The 17,237-nt window shown below is 62.4% G+C and overlaps 2 protein-coding genes across 2 annotated transcripts; both read right to left on the bottom strand.

The window, feature by feature from the left end:
* Positions 1-9,742: 9,742 nt before the first annotated feature.
* Positions 9,743-15,550, bottom strand: Lcn12 (lipocalin 12). Its single transcript, XM_027935284.2, has 6 exons — positions 15,527-15,550; positions 12,636-12,828; positions 12,489-12,547; positions 11,967-12,103; positions 10,369-10,589; positions 9,743-10,236 (listed from the first exon to the last, which is right to left on the bottom strand). Exons 1-6 carry the CDS (start codon positions 15,548-15,550, stop codon positions 9,743-9,745), a joined length of 1,128 nt encoding a protein of 375 aa, XP_027791085.2.
* Positions 14,107-17,016, bottom strand: C8g (complement C8 gamma chain). The gene is made up of 7 exons (XM_027936956.3): positions 16,795-17,016; positions 16,507-16,643; positions 16,296-16,366; positions 16,115-16,222; positions 15,773-15,874; positions 15,664-15,702; positions 14,107-15,581 (listed from the first exon to the last, which is right to left on the bottom strand). Exons 1-7 carry the CDS (start codon positions 16,927-16,929, stop codon positions 15,550-15,552), a joined length of 624 nt encoding a protein of 207 aa, XP_027792757.1. The 5' UTR covers positions 16,930-17,016; the 3' UTR covers positions 14,107-15,549.
* Positions 17,017-17,237: the final 221 nt, after the last annotated feature.

Here is a 17,237-nt window from a genome sequence, read left to right as displayed (position 1 = left end):
GCTTGGCTGGCCCCTGGTGATAGAGCTTACTCCCGGTAGGCACTGCCTCCACCCCCTGGAAGTCACCCTCTGTCCTCTGCCAGCCCAGTCGCCTCATCACCTGGCAGGACTCGGTCCCACCTGAGTGAGACAGGAGTGATGGGCAGCTGGTGGCCCCTGAGTCCGAAGGTCACCATCTACACCAGGAACTCGGCTCCGTCCTTGCTCCTAAAGGTGTTGCTGGCCAGGCCAAGGACCGGCCACTCCCCCTGTAACTATAGAGCTGGTGACAGGCAGGGGCAGGCGCACAGTCCCGACCTCCCTGAGCAGCCCCGGCAAGACCCCTGCCCAGGCAGCAGACTGTGGGATGAGGCTGCACCAGTGGTGCTGGACCTGGCAAGCACAGGGAGATCCTGGCCAGGGTCAGGTGGCCTTCCCGGGCTGCAGCTTCCCCATGTGGACACAGGAGTTGTCCCCTGCTGGTGGGCTCCCAGGATGGGGGAGTGCTCACGGTGGCTGCAGGCTGGAGCTGGCTGGGCGCCAGCTCTCCTCTGCCCCTGCCCTGGTGCCCCCCCGAGGCTGGGACGCAGGCAGATCTTGTGGAAGGGCAAGTTTGGGGCCTGGGGACACGGGTGCCCCCAAAGCTGTTTGGGGCCTTGGCCCTGAGTCTGCCCAGTCCCCAGCAGAGGGAGGCCCATCCACAAGGGCTCCATTCTTGGCTGAGGAGGTGGGCCCTGGGCAGAACTGCAGGCCGGTGGCGGGTGCAGTGTGGGGTGAGGACTGGCCTCAGGCTCCTGTTAACAGTTCACCTGCCAGCCCCGCCCAGGACCGGCCCCGCCCAGGACCGGCCCCGCCCAGGACCGGCCCCGCCCAGGACCGGCCCCGCCCAGGACCAGCCCCGCCCAGGACAAGTGACTCAGATACAAGAAGAGTAAGATTTTCCCCTTAGGTCTCCTTGGCAGGACCTGGCAAGGGGCATGGCAGGAAGGGCAGCGGATCCTCTGACTTGGCCAGCAACAGTCAGGGAGTGGGTTTCCCACCTGCCTTCCCTTGGTCCCTGGATCTCCTCCTGGGGAGGGTGGTGCCTGCAGAGACCACCAGCTCCCAGGAAGGTCCCAGGCCGCGCCTTTCCCCACAGGCCCTAGCCCTGCCTGCACTTCTGTCCCCCAAGACCGTCTGAGCCCCACTCCGGGCACCAGGCCAGGGCAGAGCTCCCAGCCTAAGTCTGGCAGAGCAGCAGCCAGCATCTGTGAGGGTCCACTGTGTGCCCAGCACTGCGATCCTGTCGGGCACAGCCTCTGCATTCACCACCCCCGCCTGGGAGCAGGCCAAGCCGGTCCCTGGTCCCTGGTCCCTGGGACAGGCGAGCAGGGACAGCGTGTGCTGTGCTCTGGCCGGCCCAGCACCATCCCACTCTACCCACAGGTTCAAGGCCACTGTCCCTGCCCCAAACCTCCTCTTCCTTAGATGCACTTGCTCTGCTCCCAGCCCCCCTGCCCGTGGTGGCTGCCCGAGTACATGAGATTCCCGCCCCCAGCCTACCCTCTAGTCCCTCTCACCAGCTGCTGAAAGGGGCAGCTGCCAGGATTCCCACCAGCTGAGTCCTGAAAGGGGACCCTGGGGTTGGGCAGACCTGGGAGGAACCTCAGAGTGACCTTGGTCTTGGTCTCCTACAGCCCAGTTCTCTGGGTCTGGGGACAAGTGAGTTTGGTGGCCCAGGCCCTGAGCTGCAGGAACACCCCCATCCAGAGACCACGATTCATGCTGAGGCAGCCCTCTGTGCTGGAGGCACCCCTTTCTCTGCTGCAGCCCCTCAGGACCTTGAGCGGTCACTGTCCTCTTCCAAGGTCTGAGCAGAGCTGGAGGGACTCATGGGTACCTGGTGTCTGCCACATACCTGGCTGCTGATAGACATTCAGAGGCCAAGAGGACGTACACACAGAGCCCGGAAAATGCCCCAGCTAAGGACACCCAGGTAGGCGTCTTTGTGCAAGTGTAAACAGGTGGTGTCCATGTGGGCTCTTCTGCAGAGACCATGAGGCAGACGGGGTCACTGGTGTGGCCTTTGGACACAGGGTGACCTGTGCCTCTCAGAGGATGCAGTTGCATGAAGTCCCAGGAATGAATGTCTGATTCTCAGCTTTAAACTTGCCGAGGAGATGTGGGCAGTGGGCAGCACTCTCACCCGCCCTGGACCCCTACGCCAGTGGGTGCTCGTTATGTCACCATCTGGCACGGAGGCGTTGGCCCTGCCCTCTCTCATCTGGACATCCCGGCCTCCTCACAGACTTCTGTCAGCACCCGCCCAGGACCCTGGTGGCCTCCTAGCACTGCTCTGGGCGCTGGCTCCTGGGCTTCACGACCACCGCGGTTGCAAGGAGCCCTGGCCAGGCGTCTTGTCCACTCTATCTTATGATTCAGGTTGGTGACAGGAAGATTCTGGAGGTGAGGACATGGCCTGGTCACCACGGTGCATGGGGGTCACCGTCCACACAGCCTTTCCTCTGCTGATGTGACCCTGGCCACCTGACCGAGTCTGTGCCCAGGCTCTCCTCCCGAAGTTACTTTCCATCCCTCTCTCACGCTGCCTCCTGCAGGAGCGTCACTGGGGGCAGCCCATGGCCAGAGCAGGACCTGGGACCCCTCCTCCTGGGTCACTCGCAGGTTTTCTGCAGGAGAGATCTGTCCCTCTTTTATTTCCTTTCTCAACTATCGGTGGACCTCGGCGTGGCCTCGGGGCCGTCTGTTCTGTACTCTGCAGTATAAACCTAAGGCTTCCCTGCTGAGTCTGTTGCTAGGATCTTCCTCACTCTGGCTGTTGGGAGTTGGGTCATTTGACCCCCGTGTCCTTTGACATGGCTCCCTCCGGGGGTTTTTCTCTGTTCTTTATTTCCTTGGCAATTTGAGGTGTGTGGAAACCCACAAAACCACCCCTGGAATCAGGATCTCGTCTGCATCCCGAGACCCCTCCCACCCCTCCCCACCGGCCTCTGGCTGTCCCCACTGAGGCTCTGCTTGGTCCTGTAGGTAGCTGGCCCTTCCGGGTTCCCTGAGTGGTGTCACACCTCAGACACTGGACGACTTCCTGCACCTAGCAGCGATGGATCCTCGGGTCACCTGGCATTGAAAAGGGTGGTCACTCAGCTTCCTGTTGCTGTGTCCAGGTGCGAGGATGCTCCGCGGTTGGTCCTTCTCCTGTTGATGGACATGGGGTGGCTTCCAGGTTGGGGCTGTCACTAATAAAGCTGCTGGAAAATCCAGGCATACATCTCTGGGTATGTGCTCCGGTCCTCCTGGGGACATGGAGGGCTGTGGTGGCCATGGGTGGGGTTGAGCTTAGGCACTGCCGAGCTGCTCCCCAAACTCCCCAGGCGGGCTCTTCTCCTGTGGCCACCATAGGGGAGCAGGAGCACCTGGGGGACCTGTGGGGTCCCTGGTCCACTGCTGCCAGGCTGCAGCTCAGCCCAGGCCCGTGGCCCCCGAGGGAAAGAGGGTGGTCACAGGCATGCGGGCAGCCAGGACAGGACTGGGCCACAGGACTCAGCATCCAGCTTAGACCTGGGACAGAGTGGCGGGGCTGCTCTCACAGTGGACCCCAGGGCCTGAAGGCCTTCTGGGAAGGGAGGCTCGGAGGCCCCAGGAACGGAGGCGGAGAGGGTGTGGGGGCACCCTAGGCAGTCTGAGGCCTCCTGGCCTGGCTGGCGGGGTGGGGGGCTCTCAGGTCCCAAGGCCTCAGGGCCACCCCACAGGGGCAGTGCCACTGTCTAGCAGGGCTTCTCTGGCCCCACAACACACAGACCCCACAGAAGGGGCCCGGCTTGCCCTGAGCCCAGAGCCAGGCCTCCTGGCCCCTCAGGGGATTTCTGCTGCCACCCGGGCCTTCCCCACACTGCCCCTCCTGTCACTGTGCAGTGCCCTCACAGGACCAGGGGATCCCTCAACGTCTCCTGGCAAACTCTCCAACCCTCCCTAGATCCCAGCCTGATGATTCCTAGCACCCTGAGCCCCAGCCCAGGGCAGAGCCCTCATGGGGATGTGGCTGGGGACGCGCCAATCACAGGAGGCCCGATGGAGAAACCCCGACCCCTGTTGGTCCACACAGAGCCAAGACGCAGACTGCATCCTGGAAACAAGCAGCTTTCCACTGCATCCTGGCTGGCGCAGCCACCCGTCCCTAGGGGGGACAGCAGCTGGGCAGAGGCAGCCTGCAGTGTGTGCCTCTGCTTGCCTGTGCCCGCACCTGCCAGCCTCCTCCAGACGGCCTGGGGACCACAGCTTCCCCTCAAGGTGGCCGAGCCCACAGACCCTGTGAGCTCCAGTGAGGCCCACTCCCAGCTCATATGCCAAGAGGACACCAAGGGGGTCCCAGGGTGCCTGCCCCACCCCTTATCTGGTGTTGCTGAGACCTGCCCTTGGCCACAGGTGGCTCCGGCCACTGTGCATTGTGGTGAGGGACCTCAGCATCTGCAGCTGTGGGAGGCCTGAGGCCCCTGCCTGTGGCAGTAGGCTGGAAGGGTCCCCAAGCCCCGGCTCGGACTTTGGTTTGGTGTCCAGGAATGCCCTGGTCTGCCTCTGGCTCTGGGTTTCGCTCACCAGGCACCCCCTTCCTCACTCCTGAGCTGCCCCAGGGCAGGATCTGGACACCCCAACGTGCTGACCACTGGGGCCCTCCCCGTCCTCCAAGCCTTGTGTAGGCGGGGCCTAGCCATGTGGTGGGTCCTGACAAATCAGGAAGGCCCTGCCTGCTCAGGGGGTCTGCAGGGGTCCAGGCTGAGGGTCTCCTTCCCAGTCTAAGCTCAGGTGAGGACGTCAGCCCTGTCCCCAGAGGTACCAACCTGCACCAGCCTCTGCCCCTCTCTAAGAGCACTGGGCCTGGGCTGCCCTTTCCAAAGATCCCCCAAAGTCACCCCCTTCCCAGTGAGGGGTCTCCAACACAGAGCCCTGAAAAGAGGGAGGCTATGTATCCCACCTTTCCCCAAGGGCAAGGAGGGACAGGACACCCCCATGTCACGCCTGCATCAGGAGCGGGGCTGCCAGTGGACAAGCAATCCTGACCCTGTGGATGACCCCTGGGGCACCCTAGGGTGGGAAAAGATGGGGTCTCCCCAGGGAAGAGGGGGCAGCTGCGTGGGCCTCAGGACCCAGGAGGGAGGGTGTCAAGAGTCGGAGACCAGAGCAGGAACTCCAGTGCAGCTCCACCGCCACAGGGCTGACCGTGGGCTGACCGTGCTGGCCCCCACCAGGCCCAAACCTCCTGACCCAGCTGCCCACTTCCTCCTCCAGCAAACTGCAGGCTCAGCTCTGGAGGCTGCAGGAGCCGGTCCAGGGCCAGCAGGCCCAGGTGGTGCCTGGAGAGCCGCACTCTCAAGCCAAGGTAAAGACTCCAGGGCCTGAGGGCGGGGGCGCTGGCCCCCTGGAGGGCTGGGCAGGCACCACCCAGGGTCCAGCAGCAGGGGCCAGCCAGAGCTGCCCACCTGAGGAATAGTGTGTCCAGGCCCCAGGCCTGTCCACATCTCTGGGCCAAAGTTCCTGGACAAGCCCTGGAAGCCCCTGACCCTGCAGATCTAAGGGGGGCCGGGAGGGGCCAGGTCTTCCCCTGGCACCCTGTCACAAGTCTGGCCTCTCCCACCTCTCTGAAGGCCTCTGTCCTCTCTGTAGTGCCACCAGCAAGAGTGAAGGTCCACATGGGGCCAGCAGGCAGGCAGAGGGACCCAGGACCACCGCCCGTGCTCACAGGGTCTTTGCCCGGCGCCCAGCTCTGTGCACAGCCTCGCACGGGTCTCCCGACTCTGCACAGCCAGGTCCACCAGGGCCCTGCGGTGGGGCCCCGACCCCACCCAAGCAGCCGAAGGTGGCAGGGTGGCTTCCTGAACACAGGGACAGTGGGTGGACAGGCTCTGATCTGAAAATGTGGGTGTGAGCAGGGTGCTGTCCACCACAGCCAGAGTCCAGGACCCAGAGCCAGCCGGGGTGGCTCTCTGCAGGCATGCAGCTGCCCACAGGGCTTTGCTTCCTGTCCAGCTTTCAGCTCTGCCTGGTGGTCTGGGGCCTCCATGCCACCAGACCTATCAGCATCAAAAAGTGCCTCTACACTGATTGGAGAGACTCGTGCCAACGGCCAAGGTGGGTCCTGCCACAGTGCGCAAGGTGGCCGTGCATGGAGCCAGGGGTCCTGGGTGCCCCATGGTGCCTCCCAGTACCTCCAGGCCCACTGGTGAAGGTCCTGGAGACTGAGACTCTCCAGGATGGAAGGCCCATGTATGTCGGTCCCCCTTGAGTCCCTCGGGCTTCCTGGGCTCTGGCACCAGGCTGAAACCAGGCCCACTGCTTGTAGCAGGTTATTTATGGTGTTTGTGTAAAAACCACTATGGTCGTTATCCACAAGTGTGGCTGAGCGTGTTGGGCCGTTAGTCAAAGACGGGTAAGATCCAATTACAATGGTACCAACCTAAGACAGGAGGCTGACGATTTGAGGTCAGACCATACAATGACAGGTAAGGACCATATGAAGTATTGGACAACCTAAAACAGGCACGGTCCCTAAGCCACATACTTGTTCTTTAAATTAAACAAAAGGGGGAGATGTTAGGGTCTGTAAACAAGTCAAGATGGCGCCTGGCACTTTGCCAGAGGGAGTGGTTTGTGAAGTAACGCCAGCGAGCCATTAAGATGATACAGATTCCTTAATGACTGACTGCTGTGCCTAGATTATGTCAATTAAGTTAAGCTGTGTGTAATCATTAAGATGATGAGGATTCCTTATTGGTTGACTGCTGTACCTAGTTTATGTTAAGTAAGATAATTAAGATAGTTAAGTATATATACCTCTGCCGTCCAGCAATAAAGCGTATCAATCCTCACAAGTTGCTTGTCACACCCCCTGGTTATTTTGCTGCAGCCAGACTGCGGCACAAACCCAGAAGGCTGTGTGTTACAGTGATTATGACAATGTGTCTTTGGCCCTGAATAAGCTACACGCTCACATATCGCTACAGACAAAGTTGGCCCTATTGCCTCAGCTTCAGTTGCTCCTGCTGTGTGGACATGGAGATGTGGAGGGAGGAGCACTGTGTCCAGCTGCTCTCCAGCAGGCCACAGTAGCTCCATGTCCTTTGCACTGTGGTTGTAGGCTCTGGTTACAAAAGGTCCCCTGATGTGCCACCAGGGGACATTACAAAAGATGGCATGGTAAGATTGTGGGGCCTTGCAGGCACCGTGAGTAGAACGTGCCATCCTGAAGGAAAGGAGGAACCCATGTCCCTCTCCATGCCCGAGCACTAGCGGGTTCAAGGACGGGAGCATGGGTTTGGGCTGCAAGGTCCAGATGTGACTTGTCCCGAAGGACGTGTGCTGTCACAGAGTGACTCCCTGCACACAGGCCAGGCTCCTCGGGAGCTGGTCACCACTGGACAGGGCCCCAGAGGGACAGAGGTGTGCTTTCTGGGGAAGCGCTGGAGGTAGCCTGAGAACCAGGACCTCTGGACGTCCTCATGGGCATTCCACACCCCGTCTCCGTCTCCGTGGGGTCTTTGGTGTCTTGATGACCTATCTCACTGCCCAGAACAACGAGGCTGTGGACATGGAGAAGGGAGGAGGGAGGAGGGGCAGAGGGCAGGAGGGAGAGGTGGAGAGGGAGAGGAGCCGCGTTAGGAGAGAGGAGGCGCCGTCATGACAAAGCCTGGACATGGCGCTGAGACACTGCGCCCAGCTCCCTGTGGGATGGTGAGGGCGGTGCCCCAGGGCCCCTGACTCTGTTAAGCTGAAACACAACCAAGACAGAAAGTCGGGAGGCCGAGAGGCTGGGCCCACCTGGTCCAGCGTGGAGGAGCTTCAGGGCAGCCGTCCTGGGTGCCAGCCGAGCCAGGGGCTGGAGGCCTGCCCTCGACGCTGCCTTGTGCCGGCCATCCCTGCTGGACCACGAGCAGGCAGGAGCCCAAGGCAGGAAGGTGAGCTCTTCCTCCCAATCTCTCCACTGCGAAGGGGCAGGTGCCGGGTAAGGGAGGTCAGCAATGGGATCTGGAGCCAGAGCCAGGAACTGACCCCGTGCTGGACGCTGCTCTCGCCCCCTCACGGACTCGTGGACACAGTGGACGTCTACTAATTCACTTAAGGAAACCCGCCATCCTCACACATGTGAGGGGCTCTTGCTTCTTTCCCCGAACGAGGACCCGTGGGTCACACGCCCCCAGAACCCTCGCTTGGTGTTGTTGACCCCTCAACTCCAGGCCCACTGAATGTTCTGTCTCCAAAGCTGGAGTCGAGAAGCTGATCTCCAGCAGCCGTGCAGAAACAGTGGGGCCTGAGAGCCCAGGCACAGGGCGCAGAGAGCAGGCCGGGCACCCCTGCCCAGCCGGACGCCCAGAGCCTCCAACCTTGCTGGGTGTGCTTTCTTCCTGTGGGGACGGAGCCAGGGCCTGGCACACGCAGGGCAAGTCTCTGTCACGGAGCCACCTCAGCACCCGGGTTGGGTTTCAGCCTGGTGCCGGAGCCCAGGAAGCCACCATGTTCTTAGTCCTAAAGCCTGGGTGTCAAGGGAATTAAGGGGGCTTCAGTTGTCCCCTGACCCTCCCAGGGACAGGGGAAGGGCTGGAGGGTCCATCCAGGCCGTTCTCCTCAGCACCTGGGACACAGGAGGCCAGGTTGTGGGGCTCAGGACCTGGCTATGCAGGGGAGCCCTGCTCTGGGGGAGCACAGAGGGCCAGCAGGAGGGGGCAGGGGGGCAAGGCAGGAGAGAGTGAAGCCAGCGATCCGGGGCCTGTGTCCACCACCCGGTTGTGGGAAGCCACATGAATGACCACACCTTCCAGTCCTGATGCCTCAGATTCTGACCGACCACTGCATTCGCTCGGATAGTAAGGGGTCTTCCTTGTGGGAGGTGCCTCCAGGGCTGAGTTACAGCCACCTGTCCCCGGTAACCCTGCCCTTCTGGCCTTCTGTGGATAGGGCTTTCTAAAGAACAAGAGTCCCCCCAATAACAGCCCCCCTGCGAACACACTTGCTCCCACCAGGCTCTAGTGACTCTCCCTCGGTCTCCCTCTGGGGAGCCTGAGGCCGAGAGCGGAGAAGCCGTCCTGAAGCCTGTTCAAAGTACAAGTGTGCGTCTGTGTTTTATTTGGTGTCCGTGCAAATTCACACGAGTGACGTTAAGTTCAGATCCCGCGCAGGTTGGGGTGGCACCTGGTAGCCAGCCCACCCGTGGGGGAGAGACCCTTCCTGGGCGCCTTTAGGAAGGACCACCCAACCACGGCCCTTCTGCCACAGCCTTCCCAGGGTCGACTCCAGGAAGATGGCTGCAGATGTCTGACCCCCAGGCCCAGGTCCTCATTAGCAGCTGCAGTGCGGAGCCAGGACCAGGGTGGTCTCTGTCCTCACAGGCCCACACGTGACCCAGCACTTCAGACCAGACGGACTCATGGCCTTGAACCTGAACCTCCTGACCCAGAGCGCAAGACCAAAAGAGCAGAAAACCCTCCCTCACCCCCCATCATCCCTCTACCCACACCCCTCACCCACCACCAGCCAGCCTCCCTACGGCCAGTGGGGACCAGGCCTAGACTGCTTATCCCCACTCCACCTCCCATCTCCCAGCCCCAGGCATCCGCAGGGGCCTGCTCCTGTCCTGGGGCCCTGCCTGCCCGGCTGACCAGGGCAGAGGCCTAGGGACAGCCTGGCCCTGCTGGGCCCCCTCTTGGCCGCCCAGAGCTCCGCTGGTGGAGTGCACACTGGGGGCAGTGAGGGAGGCTGGCCTGTCCTGGGGTGGCCATCACGGCCCTGCCCTGCCATGGGTCCCTTTGTCCTTTCCTCTCACTGACCCCAAGGTCACACAGCCACTCTGGGGTCCTGGGCACAGTGCCTTTATTTGTGCTGACAGTGGGGGAGGGCAGGGCGGGTGAGGCAGGCCCTTCAGCAGCTCATCTGGCAGGGTGAGGGACAGTGGGACAGGCCATGAGGGAGAGGAGAGGGGTGGGCCTGGGAGGGATGAGAGGGGAACCAGGCAGGTGACTGGGAGGGGGCGGAAAGGGGACCAGGGGGAGGGAGAAGGGACCAGCCTGCTCTGGGGAGGGGCTGGGGACACCAGCCTGGGGTCCTCTGGAAGGCGCCGCCCAGCCTGCCTGCTCTCCATTTCCCACTGTCCACTGCCTGTGAACGCGTTACCGATGGCAGTTGGGAAGACGATGTTGTCCTTGGTGAGACCCTGAGCTTTGACCAGGCAGGTGAATCTGTCCAGCGTCCAGCGGGGCAGATTCCAGTGTCTGCCTGTGCTGACCAGTAGGAGAGCTCTCAGCCAGTCAGATGGGTGGGTGGGAGAGCCAATTGTCCCCAAGTCACCCGGTCAGTCCCAGCCCCCACCAGGGTCACCGCAGGGCTCAGAGCGAGAAGGGGGCTCACCCAGCAGACTGATCCTGATTGTGGTCTGGCTGCCCATCCGTCTGACGGACAGCAGAAGGGCAAAGACCGTGTAGTCGCCATCGACCACCTGGACGTCTTCACTGAACGTGCCGGTCCCCGCCCTCCCGCCTGGGTCAGCCTCACCCTTGGTGTCCACAGTGAAGTGCCCAGGCTGGGCCGCTGGGATCAGCACGTAAGACCAAGTGTTGCAGCGCTTGCCCCTGCGGGCGGGCAGGCAGGCAGGGCAGAGAAGGCTGGGAGGCCGGCCAGGCCCAGCCCAGAGGCCCCCAGGGAGACACAGAAGGCTGGAAACTGTCCCACAGCTGGAAACTGTCTCAGCCCTGGACCCCTCAGTCCCCCCTCTGCAGCCCACCAGTCCACATGCAGGCGGCTACCCGTCAGCTTGGCATGGAGCCCCCAGTCCCCAGGATGTGCAGTGGGAGAATGGCCTTTTCTGGGTCAGCCCTGCTCTGGGGCAGCGTGGCTGGACTCCAGTCTGCAAGCCCTGGGCCAGATGGTGTGGGGGTGAGGGGCACGGAGGGCCAAGGGCAAGCTGTCCCTGGCTGAGGTCAGCAACCCCATGTGCCACTCTCTTGGGCCTCAGGATAGCGCCCAGAGCCGCAGGGCTTCTCAAGGAGTTTGCTTGTTCAGAGAGCCCCTCGGGCAGTCGGCCTGCGGTGACACGGAGGGCGAGAATGGACCCCTCGCTCCCCCAATCAGGCCTGACCCAACCCAGGCCAGTGAGATCTCCAGGAACCTGAGGCCTGGGAGGGGTTCTGAGTGCAGCCACACCCACGCGGGTGACTTCCAGCCTCAGGGCTCTGCGCCCACCTGCCACAGGCTGGGCCAGCGTGACGTGAATGACACACAGTCCCCAGAGGCTGGGGGAGGATCTGGGGACACACACCCAGGTGCTGCCTGCCACCAGCCTGGGGTCCCTAGTCTGTGTGGCAGCGTCCCCTGGCTTCAGCCCAAGTCCCCAGAGGCTGGAATGCCTCTGCCTCCCTCCCCCTGGTCTGTGTGGCAATGTCCCCTGGCTTCATGATCAGATACTAGGTGGACTCCAAGAGTCCTAACCAGAGCAGTCACCTGGCCCTCTTCCCCCGCAGCAAGCCAGCCAGGTGCTCAATGAGGCGGCCAGGCTGGGGGAGGGTAGCAGAGTTAGGATTGTCCCTGGCATCCCCAAAGGGCGCCCCTCCCCCGGAGGTTCCCATAGGCTGTCCCCCAAGGCCAGATGCTTCTCCAGCCAGGTGGTGGGCTCTTCATCCAGGTGGGCCAACGAGAGCACCTGTGGCCCTGGGTGTAGCAGCTGGGGGACACTTACTCTAGCAGGGCCACTTGAAGGCTGTCCCCAGCAGACCATCTGGGGCTGCCCACTTCTCTCCTAACATTGTGAGATGGCAACCGGATTGGACAGAGGTTGGGCTGAGGCAAGCAGAACTGACCCGGGGTCTATCAGCCTTGAGCTCACTGAGCAGCCTGTGCACTGGACAGAGGCCTCAGGACGTGACGCTGCAGCCCACAGTGTGACGGAGGCCATGATGGCTCCTGGGAGAGGACCCAGATCCTCGGCTTCTCAGACAAGAGAGCCCACTCACCGGGTCATGGTGTTGGAGACCTCAAAGTGGCCCTTTTGGTTGAGCCCAAATGTCGTGGAGAAGGTATTCAGCAAAGCCCGGTCTTCTCTCCTGTAGGTGTTACTTGCCAGACCAAGGACAAACCACTGCCCCTGGAACTGCAGGACGGGTGACAGGAGGGCCAGCAGTCCGTACCCCACCTCGCCATACCCTGGACAGCCCTGAACCAAGATCCCTGCCAGACAGCTGCCCCAGGGCTGGGCCTGCACCACGACTCTGGCAGCAGTCACAGCCTGTCCTGCGTCTGGCAGGGACTGGGTGGCCTGGCCAATTGCCAGTGGCCTTCCAGAGCCTCAGTTTCCCCACATGTGCAGAGTCTATGACCTATGGGAGCCACAGGAGGGAATGTCAGTGTCCTGCTCTGTTGGAGGCCAGGGGAGCCTGAGAGAAGGGCTCGCCTGCCTGGACTCCGGGGCAGTGCCCGCCACCCTCCTCCCTGAACCTGAACTTGGGCCCCAGCCCACTGCCCCGCCAACCCTGTACCTGTTTACTTTGGAAGTTTGCCACCTGTGGTGGGGTGGTTGGGTCCTGGCCCTGCAGGACTGTTGGAAGGGTGAGTGACAGCAACAAGACACACGAAGGGCCCATCCTGGTAGCCACTGGCCCTAGAGGGACCTCTTTAGGGCTCACCTGGCGGGTGCCCCTCCCAAGGGGGTGTGGCGGAAGAGATGTGGAAGGAAGTCTTGGGGAGGCAGGGCAGGCAGGATGGTCCCTCCTCAGACCTCCCCCGCCGTGGTTCCCTGAGTCCCAGGCAGGAGGGACTGGGAAGGCCTGTTGGGCCTGGCCTGGGCCTTGTCTTTGGATCCCTCTGTGCCTTCGCCCCCTTTCAAGTGTCCCACCAAGGTCAGGGCCCTGCCCAGCCCTGCCCTGACGACCCTTCCCAACACAGCACATCCTGTCCCAGGCAGAGAGCATGACCGGTGCAGTCCTGATGGGATATCTGCCCCACAGAGCGGTCCCCAGCCCCCAGGACTCCACATGACCCCTGAGCTGAGTGAGCGAGGGTGGCACACCAGCTGGCCTGGCGGCCAGGAGAGCATGGGCGGAGCCAGCCAGAGGGGGAGGGGAGGCGGCCTGGGCGCACCAGGGCTCCCCGGTGAGAGCGGCAGAGACTTCCAAAGGGCAGGGGCTGTCCCCCTAATGGAAGTAGGGACCCTGCCAGGGTCCTGCCCAAAAAAGATCTAGCGAGGAGGACCCAGACATCGGCTTCCAGCTGCCCTGGCCGTTTGGAAGTCAGGCCTCAGAAGTCAATGCCCCTCTATGGACACGCCTCCTCCACCCCACTGGCAGCTGAGGAGGTCAGGAGGCTGCGGCCAGGCCCCCGCCTGACAGGGCACCTCCTCTGCGAGCTCCCTGTCCTGGCCAACTCCTCCTCTCTCCTGCCAGGGTCCCTGGCCATCTCCTCCCTCTCCCAGCCCTGCTCATGGGGGACTTGGGCCCATCCCAGGAAGTCCCTGGCCTGGCAACCTGTGCTGGGCAGGAACCCCACCACAAGGCTGAGGGCCTCAGGGCCAGACCTGCCCTCGCCTGGAAGGGGGCAGCCTGCTGTGCTGACTGGTCCCCATGACCCCTGGCCTTGGTCACCCAGGAAGAGAATGGTGTGAACCGAGCCCAAGACTCCTCTGTACCCGGAGGTTCCAGAAGCACCTTTCTGCTCCCATCTCCTGGGGCCTTCGGGAGCCTGATCAGCAGCCCCTGGGCCCACGCTCACCCTGGCCAGACACGGCCCCTGCCCAGCTGTCTTAGTCACAGGGCACTCTGGGGAGATGTGGGGAGCAGCAGTCAACAGCATGTCCCAAGTACAGGGACAGCTGGTCCCTCCATACACACACCCAAGCAGGGCCCTGAGGTGGACAGGGCACTGGGGACCCCGAGACAGCCCCTCACCCAGACAGGACCCAGGGCAGCCCCTACCCCCGTTCCCGAGGCCCTCCCGCTCCCCTTCCCCGACACAGGTCTCAGAAAAGGTGACCAGGGAAGCATTAGTTTCCACAGATTCTTAAAACAATTATTCTCTTAAGATGTTGCAAATCACCTATCAGAATTCAAAGGCAAAATACAAACTACAAGAGCTCTAAATAAAAAAAGATGCACAAGGAGCTATCGTTTAACAGAACGTTTGTTCATTTTATGAAATCATGAATTTATGAAAACGAAACGCACGTCAATTCTAACGTGCTGCATCTTCTTTTCCCAGGTCAGACCCACACTGCGGTGCAGACCCCCAGGGCAGATTCGTAGGGTCAGGCCACTCAGTCTTTTGGAAGGGTCTCTGGCGCCCCCCTCAGAACAGAGAGAAGAGCACGCAGAGTCTGGCGACAGCGCGATGGGGGACAAGGCTCTCTGTGGCTGAGAGACCTTAGGGTCTCTCGGGGTCCTATGTGATGTGGTTGCTCTTGGGGTCCCTATTTTGGGGTCTCTGGGACATGGAGCTGGAGGGCAGTCTCCTGGGTGGGGCCTGTCCCCCGGTCCCTACCTCCCCTCTGCCTCCGGCCCTACTTCCCTGCTCTTCCTGAGTCCAGCTGCACAGGGACCCTGGGGGAATGGCAGGGGGACCGCCCACAGGACACGGAGCCCATTGGGCAGCTGCTGGCTCTTCCTGGTAGCCACCCACCCCAACCTGAGTCCCACTGCTCTCTCTGAGTGTGGCTGGGCCAGCAGAAAAGGTCCAAACACCAGATAGCCATTCCTCTGTGGCCCAAAGCTCACTGGGCACCCTGGGTCTTCCCACAGCCTGAGGAAGGAGGTTGTTGGAAGGGAGGGCAGAGAGAGCAGGGGCCCAGTGCAAGGTCCTGCCCCACCCCCGCCTCCCTGTCTGTGACCTTGGGGGACTCTGGGTTTGCCAGGGGGTCCTCCCGCTGTCCAGAGTCCCCATGCTCACCTTATCTGGCCCAAGCAACAGCTGGCTTTCTCCCCAGAGACTCCCACCTCTCTCACCTGGGTGCCCTCCCCCAGTGTCAGGGCACCCAGGTGGCCAGTCCTGCTCTTGGAAGCCCCTGGCTCACAGTGTGCAGGACAGTGAGGCCTCAGCCCAGCCAGGCACCGTGTCCAGGGATGGTGAAGTGACCTTGCTGCCCATTTCTGATATGCCATCCTACCTCAGGCTACAGGGCCCCTGGGCCTCTGGCTCTTCAGCTTCCAGTAGGGGGTCCTGACAGGAGCCCCTCCTTAGGGAAGTCCACCCTGGGCAGGGCCCTGGGGCCCAACAGGCTGTTGGAGAGGGCAGCCCAGAGGCCAGCACAGGACAGGGGAAGACAGCTGCTGCAGGGCCACACTGAGGGGGAGTTGGGGCCCAGGGGTTCTAGGAAGCTCCCCAGCCCCACCTTGCTGGGGAGGGGGTTCTCAAACGATGGGGGAACAAGCCTCCTCCTCCTCTGGTGCGAGTGGGGACTGAAAGGAGCCAGGGGTCCACTGTGATGTTTAATGAGCTCCCAGGGGGAGGTGGCTTCTGAGAGCAGACAGGGGAGACTCCTCAAGAACCACAGGGCCCTGACCTTGACCAGCGCTGCTCTGGAGCTCACCGAGGAGGGCAGCAGGTGACCCATCACGGCTCCCGCAGGCCTCGCCCCCTCACTTCTGCAGCAGACAGGAGACTCAGCAAGGGGCAGGAAGGAACCTGCACTGTGGCCACTGGCCGGCTGCCCTGCTGCCCACTCACCATCCAGGATGTGGAACTGGTCAGCAGCCTTGCAGAAACCTGGGGGCCCAGGCAGTGGTCAGGGAGGGCAGGATGTTGGCCAGGAGGGGGACCTGCTGGGGACACTCACCATACTTGGGGAAGTATAAGATCTGGTCTTCAGTCAGGTTGGCACTTTTGACCTGCTGCTCGAACACACTCAGGACAGAGTCACTCACAGGCAGCGATCGGGCTGTGGGATAGACAGGGCCACTGGTGCAGGAGGGTGTGGGGTGCTCCGGAAACAGAGTCTGGTGTCCAGGACTAGCTGTCTGTGCCCACTCCCACCCCAACCCCACACCAGGCCCATCCAGCAGCTCCTCCCTGGACACCAGCACAGAAGGTCAGGATGGGGAGGGAAAGGGGAGGGTCTGTGATGGCCCCTTGCATGTGCAGAGCCTGGGATCCCAAGTGGACACAGGCCATCACACACCGTATAGCTTCACGGACAGCTGCCTCGCCCGCTCCAGGTATAGGACGGCGAAGCCCTGGTAGTCAGTCGCAGCAACCACCATGTGCACAGGGGGCCGGGCTCCTTGAGCTGAGGCAGAGCCACGTCAGGTATCAGGCCCTACCCGGCTCTTCAGCCCTACCCCCTCACCTGCTGCCCTCACCTTGGAGCAGGAAGCGGCCAGGGACCTCTGTGTCTCTGTAGAGCTGTCGCACCTGCCAGCAGATCCCATCCCTGGGGGTGGGGGGAGTGGGAGGAGGCGCCAGGCACTGGGGACCCGACCCAGGTGGGACCATGTGGGATATCAGTACAGGCGACTGCAGGGCTGGGACCAGGGGGCTAGGGCAAGGGTGGTGGACCATGGCAGGACTCACAGCTTGCGGGAGGTGTTGATGACCATGGCTGCACCCTGGGGAGTCACGTGCAATGTGGTGGCCTCAGCCTGGTGACCCTGCTCCTGTAGGAAGCGGCAGGCAGAGCCCACACCCACGAGGAGCCATGTCCCTGAAAACTGGGGTGAGGCACCAGAGGGACTCCAGGACACCGAGGGGAGAGGGTGGTCTGGACCCACCCTTGTAAAGCCGGGCAAGCTCCTGCCCCCCATCTACCTCTACTACCTGCCCCCACCTCCCTCCTTCCTCCCCCTGTCCCCAGCTTCTCACCTGCTGAGCATTGAATCTGGCCTTGGGCTGGATGCTGCTGATGAGGGTTGGGGGCCGGGGGGGTCGAACCCTCTGGGCCAGTGAGTTGGCCACCAGCAACAGGGTCAAGAGCAGTGGGGTCTCAAGGGGCAGCATGGTGATAGTGGCAGGCCAAGGGCAGCAATGTCCCAGGTCAGAGTCCACTGTCCACCCCCACAGGAAGCCCAGCCCAGGAAGTCCAGGGCTGTCCCCTCCCTCCCCAACCCCCCAACCTGGGCAGTGGTCCTCCCAGCCTCCTCAGGAGCCTGGCCTCAACAGGAACCAGGCCCCATGTTCTGGACACAAGGCCCGGGTTGGCCTTAGACTCCTTGCCCATCTATTTCTACAACCTTGACTTCCACCGGGTCAGTGCGCAGCACCTTGCACATCTATCACCTTTAAACTACCAAACTCCGCTTTCAGCC

Source organism: Marmota flaviventris, chromosome 13 (assembly GCF_047511675.1).
Source record: "Marmota flaviventris isolate mMarFla1 chromosome 13, mMarFla1.hap1, whole genome shotgun sequence".
In the NCBI taxonomy this organism is placed as follows: domain Eukaryota; kingdom Metazoa; phylum Chordata; class Mammalia; order Rodentia; family Sciuridae; genus Marmota; species Marmota flaviventris.
The sequence above is the reverse complement of the archived record's forward strand: the minus strand, read 5'-3'. Positions and strand labels throughout refer to the sequence as shown.